General features: G+C 58.7%; 1 protein-coding gene across 1 annotated transcript in view; it reads right to left on the reverse strand.

The window, feature by feature from the left end:
• TTC28 (tetratricopeptide repeat domain 28) overlaps positions 1 to 6,309 on the reverse strand; it is a 582,431-nt gene that overhangs the window by 5,130 nt on the left and 570,992 nt on the right. The window contains exons 21-26 of the mRNA XM_010828858.1: positions 6,289 to 6,309; positions 5,724 to 5,800; positions 4,418 to 4,441; positions 3,896 to 4,025; positions 1,306 to 1,413; positions 2 to 258 (exon numbers count right to left, since the gene is read on the reverse strand). Of these exons, the coding sequence (XP_010827160.1) occupies positions 2 to 258; positions 1,306 to 1,413; positions 3,896 to 4,025; positions 4,418 to 4,441; positions 5,724 to 5,800; positions 6,289 to 6,309 (617 nt within the window). The remainder of the gene's footprint in view (position 1; positions 259 to 1,305; positions 1,414 to 3,895; positions 4,026 to 4,417; positions 4,442 to 5,723; positions 5,801 to 6,288) is intronic.

The raw sequence follows: 6,309 nt of genomic DNA on the forward strand, positions 1-6,309 counted from the left end.
GCTCGTAGTCCTGCCGTCCCCGAGGGACCGCGCCTTCTGACCCCCCGTCAGGCTTGGAGACGAAGCTCATGGAGGAGGCGATGGAGCTCAGGCTGTACACAGAGATGGCGTCTGAGGCTATGCTCTCTGCCCCGGTCGGGGAGAAAGGAGGGTGCTGGTAGCCCAGGGGCAGAGCGTTGGAGACAGACTGGGCCGAGGCCAGCGACTCCAGGGAGGACGAGCTGTCCAGGCTGAGGCGCTTGGGCAGCTCGGTGGAATCTACGACAAAGGAGCACAGTTAGAATTCTCTGTGGTGCTGACTTCTTTCACAAGCATCCTCATATGCATAGAAGCTAGAGTTATACACAACCTGAATTCGTCTCAAGCCTGGAAAACAGTTCTGTGGGAAGAGGTAAGTCTCATGCTGGGGACAGAAACAGGAGGGGCCCCGGTGCTGCAGACCCGCCAGCAGGCCCACCCCCACTTGCTCCCTATCTCCCGAGGCCCCGCAGCCACGCCCCGCTCGGTGGCGCCCCTGCCCGAACCCTCACCCGCCGTCCCTTCCAGCTGCAGCTGCATCACCCCACATCCCAGCACCCTCCTCCCGCCTGCTCAGAACCCTCTCCAGGCAGGCTTCTGTCTCCCCAGCTCATGTAAAGGTCACCAGTGGTCACCGCCAAACTTGGCATTCACTGCCCGCTTCTGCACAGATCACACCCGGCTCTTGGGTACTGAACCTTCCCCGGCCCTGCCCCGTCTGTGACCTTGACCCCAGGAGGGCCCACAGGACAGTCCTGTTCGCCTGAGCCCTGTGGGCACGTCAGTGTCTCCACTCTGGACTCGTCTGACCAGCTGCCTACAAACATGTCCAAGAGGGAGCACAGACCAGTCCTGCCACCTTCACCATCTGGGCGAAGGCAGCCCAGCCTGGCAGCTGTCACCTCTGACCCCTCTGAGCACGTTTGTCAGCAGGCTTTGCCGGTTGCCGTCAAGCCTTGACGCCATTAGCGCCCGCATTCAGCCTCACTCTGCCCCTGTAGGGGGCAGGCTTGCCCCAGGGTCTGAAAACCGCCCTGCAGGCCAGCTCTGGGTACCACCCCTCCCGCGGCACCTCTCCTCCAATGCCACCTGCACTCCCTCGTCCCTTAATTTCCTCGTCTGACATGTATTGTACGTGTGCATACCATAAGCTGAGGTCCAGCAGAACAGGGAGCTTGTTTTTTGAACGTTCCCTGACATACAGCAGACATTCACTCAATTCTCCCCCTTCCCAAACCATACCCAGGGCCGTGCCTGTAGCTCCTAGGAGCCGTGAGGCACTCTTACCGAAGAGCGCGAGCAGGGCCTGGAGCGCAAAGTGCATGGTCCGTCGGTTGGCTTGTTTCCCGGTTTTCAGGATTACTTCCTCCTGACCGACCTCACAGAGATCAAAACCTAGAGAAACAAAGACCATAAACACCTGCTGCTTTGAGGAAGATTCCCGGGCCTGAAAAGGATGTGCACTCTAGGGCTTCTCACCCTGTCCTGGGGAACCTGTGCAGACTCCTCGGAAAGCCCTGCCTGTACATCGGTCAAGAGAATGTCAGTCACGGGGACTCATGGGCGCTGCGCCCCTCACACCCACGCAGGGGGCTCCCCTGACCGCTGTCCTTCCACAGAGCGCTGGCTGCTGCCCTGCCCTGCCCTCTCCAGAGAGGAGCTGGGGGTAGTAAGGCTCGCTGACACTTGTCTCCATTCTTTTGCAGGACAGTTCACTTAAAGACTGTCGAGGACAAACACTGGCTCCTCTGTTCGACCGGACATTTAAAGCTGGTGCAGGAGAAGGTGGGAAATTTGCAAGGACAGTGTCTCTGCGCGTGGGTACGGTCTGCCCCAAGGGCTCTGAGACGAGCTTCTCCGATGCTGCAGAATCTGCTCTGGGCTGGAGCGCCCACCAGGGACTCGCTCTGCCCCGCCGGAGCCGCCAGGGAGCAGCCCCAAGTCTAATAAGACCCAGCGCGGGCACAACAAAGGCCGGGCGGCTGCCTAACGAGCTGTTGCCGCAGCACTCAGACTCATCGGGGCCATGACGGAGGCAGCCAGCAGGTAAGGGCTTAGGGCCTAAGGGACTCGGCTCAGAACGTCTTCACTTAACCTCCCAGCAGATCACTGAGCTCTGCTTCAAACAGTGTGGACACTTGGGGCCAGCAGCAGCCCGGCGCTCCCAGGCCCTTTCCCGCCTCACCTCAGTGTTCCCACAGCAGGGACCCCAGCGCCAGATGAGAAACCTGTCTTTTTTATTCTTGTAATTCCTGTGTTGGGTCTGGCAACTGGACTCAATAGAGGTGCCTTGAACTCAGCATTCTGGTTGCTATTGGAGATTTCCCCCTCTGAACTCAAAAGTAAACAGACCCTGAAACCAACAGGAAGGTCTCAGAGAACTCAGCACTTAGAAAATGTGTGACTAATAACGTTTTAGTTTAGAATCCGCTATCAAGGGGACTTGAACTGGTTGTCCCAACAGAACTGAGTTCTCTAAATAAGCCACAGCCTGTGACTTGCTGAGGGCTGGAGGGGGTAGTTCTCCCGACTCGCCCTGGAGTATCAGTGGGATTCAGAAAGTAGAGGAGCATCAACAAAAAGCACCCAGGACCCCAGCCTGAGAGCGTGCCTCGGGAGGACAGGAGCTGCTCCTCCTCACAGAAAGATCTCGGCTCCGGTCTTGCCTCACCTGCGGCCTCATACGAGTGAGACCATCCTGGGTGTGGAGCTGGTCCTTCTCACCCCTGCTCCACTTGCTCGTGACTATGCTTACTAGACATAAATGTACTGTGTTTATACCAAGAAGGCTATGGTCCTTCTTGGAAACTAGCAAATAATAAGAATCTTAAAAGACCTCAGAGTACCTACTGCCAGGGGATTTGGAACCCCTGTGGGGTTGTGTGGGTTCCCTCTTTGCCTCCAAAGACAGGTGGAAGCCCCCAAGTTGAGATGGGCTGGGAAGGGTCATCCAAATGGGCTAGAAAAGGCTCCCAGGCTTCCTGTGCGGGAGGAACATTCCCACAAGGCATCAGATCCCCACTCCCTCAGACTAAAAACCAAGGGCCTCCCACCAGTGTCTCGACCCCAGGATCTGCCTCAGGCTCTTCCCTCAGCCTGGACCTCTTCTCCACAGGCTCTGGGCCTGCAAGGCTCCTGCCTGTCTCTGTGACCCTGATGCTTCTGTCTGTGCTGGGGTTCCTCACTTCTGAGCTGCTCCCCTTAGGCTGCATCTTTCTGTGTGTCTGTCTGTCCCCTCTGGTATGAAAGCTCTCTTAAGAGCAGGACCTTCGGTCCTGTGCTCACTGCTGCCTCCCCCATGCCTGCGACAGGACGGCACAGCCTCTCAGGGTGATTTAGCAGCAGATGCGCCTGCAGTGAGGAGACGGCAGTGGTGCTGGGACAGCGTGTGCTCTTCCGATCTCTCTTGCTGCCTCAACTGGCTCTCAGCGCTGAAGCAGCAAGAGCGTCCTGACTGAAGGAGGATCTTGCAACAGGCCGTCCTAGGTTTCTGTGGTCAGTCAAAGGCAGTTTCAATTGTATCTTCTCTCTGCCAAGTCTGAGTAGCCAGTGATAGAGCCCGATGTTGAAATCATGACAGTTTTCCTTAGGCTGTAGTCACGGCTTGACTCCCAGCAGTACTGCAATCCAGCAGATTCATCTTAACATGATGACTCCGAGCGCAAGGAGGAAACCACCGTGTAGGGGATAGGGGCAGCCGCAAGGCCGTCTGGGAGCTGTGCTGAAGCACCAGCCCTCACATTAGCCACTGAGTAATAAACACGGCAACAACGCTAAGACCCAAGAGTCTACCAATGCCACCCAACAGAAACTAGGAGGGAAACAGGTTAAAAAGAAAGGTAGAAGGAAAGGAGCCCCTTCGAGGACGCGGGCCTACCTAGAGCCGCCAGGAACTCGTGGCAGCCGGGGAGCCGCCACAGCTGGACGCTGATGGAGACCTGGATGGGCGCCGAGGCGAAGTCCTGCTCCTTCTCGCCGGCCTGCAGCTGCACCAGCACCTGGTGGAGCTGAGGGGGAGAGCGTTAGCCTGCGCCTGCCGGGCGCCCAAGCTGCCCGCGTGGGCACGGCACCTAGCAACCTCCTGTGTGCGCAGCGCCTCACGTTCTTTGCACGGGGCCTCTGTGCCTGCTGCCCTCTGTCCTCTCCATGGGAGCAGGGGGGCTCGGGGCGAGAGGAGGGGCGGGGGGCTCCCAGACACCTGCTGAGTGTGAGCCCTCCCCCCAGGGCTGCTGGCCTGCCGTTCTGAGGGAACTTGAAAGGTCAGATCCAGAGCAGAGCGGGCGGAGCCGGAAAGGGAGCCAGAGCCTGGGCTGGGGCGGACCTGAGCCAGCAGCGCGGGGGTGGGGCGGGCGGGTCGAGGGGCTCACCTGAGGACAGTGCTACTTAGAGTGGTACTCACCATTCCAACCATATTTTTAACAGCCTTCGGCCAGCAGAGTATAAGAAAAAGAGAGAAAGAAAGAGAAGAGAGTTTAGACTCAAGCACAGGTTGTTATGCACCACAAGCTGATCACTGCTGTAGGAAGCGCCACACGGGCTGGCTCTGACCCGGCGGGCAGCGGAGAGGAGCGAGAGTCAGCAGGGACACAGGAGAAGGCGCAGCCACACCCGCCAGACGCCCCAGAGGTCGCCGCCTGCCCTTCCTCACCAGGACGGGGCACGGGACCGCGGGCCCTCGTGGCCACTCCAAAGCAGAGTCTCCAATTCGAGTGGCTCAGAAGTGCCTGCCGTCCCGGGGCAGGGGCTGTGGAGGTCCCCGTGCTGCCACCCAAAGCAAGAAAGTAAGCAGTTGGCTCCGATGCTCAGCCTCACCCTGCACACGTGCCTCTAGCCTTTTCTCTTGGAAGAGCACAGGCTTGTAGCCCTGAAGTGTCTTCCTGATTCTCCCCAACAAGCAGATCCTAACACTTATTACAAAATGAGCAGAAACTCACGATCAGTGAGCTATGCTCCGAATCAGGGTGGAAACCACCCAGGCAGCGGGGGGGAGGTGCCAGGGCTGAACCCTCGAAGGAGCAGCTTATTTCCAGATAAACAGCTCCACTAAAAGGAAATCTGCTGATAAAGACCTACTAATGTATATTACTTTGTCAAATTATTACACTTCAGAAAACCACTCCATCCTCTTCAGGGGTCACTACATTGTCACCAGAGGGTTGTTCCAGACCCGCACAGGCCAAGAGGAAGATCTGAAGCTCGGTGGCCAATTCGAGAACGGCCTACATGATGCCAAGGGCTAGAATCCTCCAGTTCTCTAAATTAGATCTACTTTCTCCTAAAAGAAAGCACTTCGTGAAAAACCCGCTAAGCAGTATCTTCCATGAGAGGTGACTGTTCACCACCGCCTCAGCGGTGGTTTTGTTTCAGGCAAGGGTCACGCTCTGACCTGAGAATAAGTACAGGAACACCTGCTGGCTTGGGGCGGTGGTGGTCAGGGGTGCCCAGTGCAGGAGGCCACTGGATGCAGAGGTCAGGAAGAGCCCTGAGACCACAGGGGACTGGGGCCCCTTGGGCATCCTCTGAGGCCCTAGTGCTGTTGGCACTCAGCGCCCAGAGAGGGCCTGAGAACCAGCTCCTCCGTGCTGGCCGATGTACCCCAGCACTTGCCTCTCCCTCAAATCCCGAGGGCTGAGCTTCCTGTCAGGGTCGGAGCTCTGTCCCCCAGTGTGGCCCAGCCCCCAGGCTCCGCTTTCTGCTGGACTCACCCGGCTGATGAGCTGCTCGCCTGTCTCCGAGGCCGTGATGAGCTTGCAGAGGGCTTGGAGGGCAGGGTTGGGCAGACCTACAGCGAGGAGGAGGCGGCGTCATCTGGAGGGGCACACTGCACCCACAGTCTGCACCTTCCCAGGGGAATGCACCCCGAATGCTCAGCTTTGCTCCCGTTTTCAAAAGCTCAGCACAGCCAGACAGTGTGTCCAAGTCCCAGCTGGATGCTCTCTGAGAAGGGCAGCTGGAGGCTGCACGTGGTCACCCCAGGACCCTGACTGGTCGCTCAGGCAGCATCACCCCCTGCCAAGCGATGCAAGAAGGGGAGCCCTGTGACCATGTCACCCTGGGTTCAGCCACAGGGCTCTGTCAGGCCCGAAGCTGCCGACAAAACATTTGAGCCGTTGCTGTCCACCCCGCAAGGGGTAGAGCTGGGGGTCACAGATGGAAGCACCAGGCCGGAGGAGTCTGTGTCGGGGACTCCGGAGACCCCGGCTCCTCCCCGTCCAAGAGCGGCGGGGACCACAGCCCCCCACCCTGCACCTGCTGCCGGCTGAGGCTCACCCAGCAGGGACTGGACGGTGC

The sequence above is a fragment of the Bison bison genome, unplaced genomic scaffold, assembly GCF_000754665.1.
Source record: "Bison bison bison isolate TAMUID 2011002044 unplaced genomic scaffold, Bison_UMD1.0 scf7180017864495, whole genome shotgun sequence".
Lineage (NCBI taxonomy): Eukaryota > Metazoa > Chordata > Mammalia > Artiodactyla > Bovidae > Bison > Bison bison.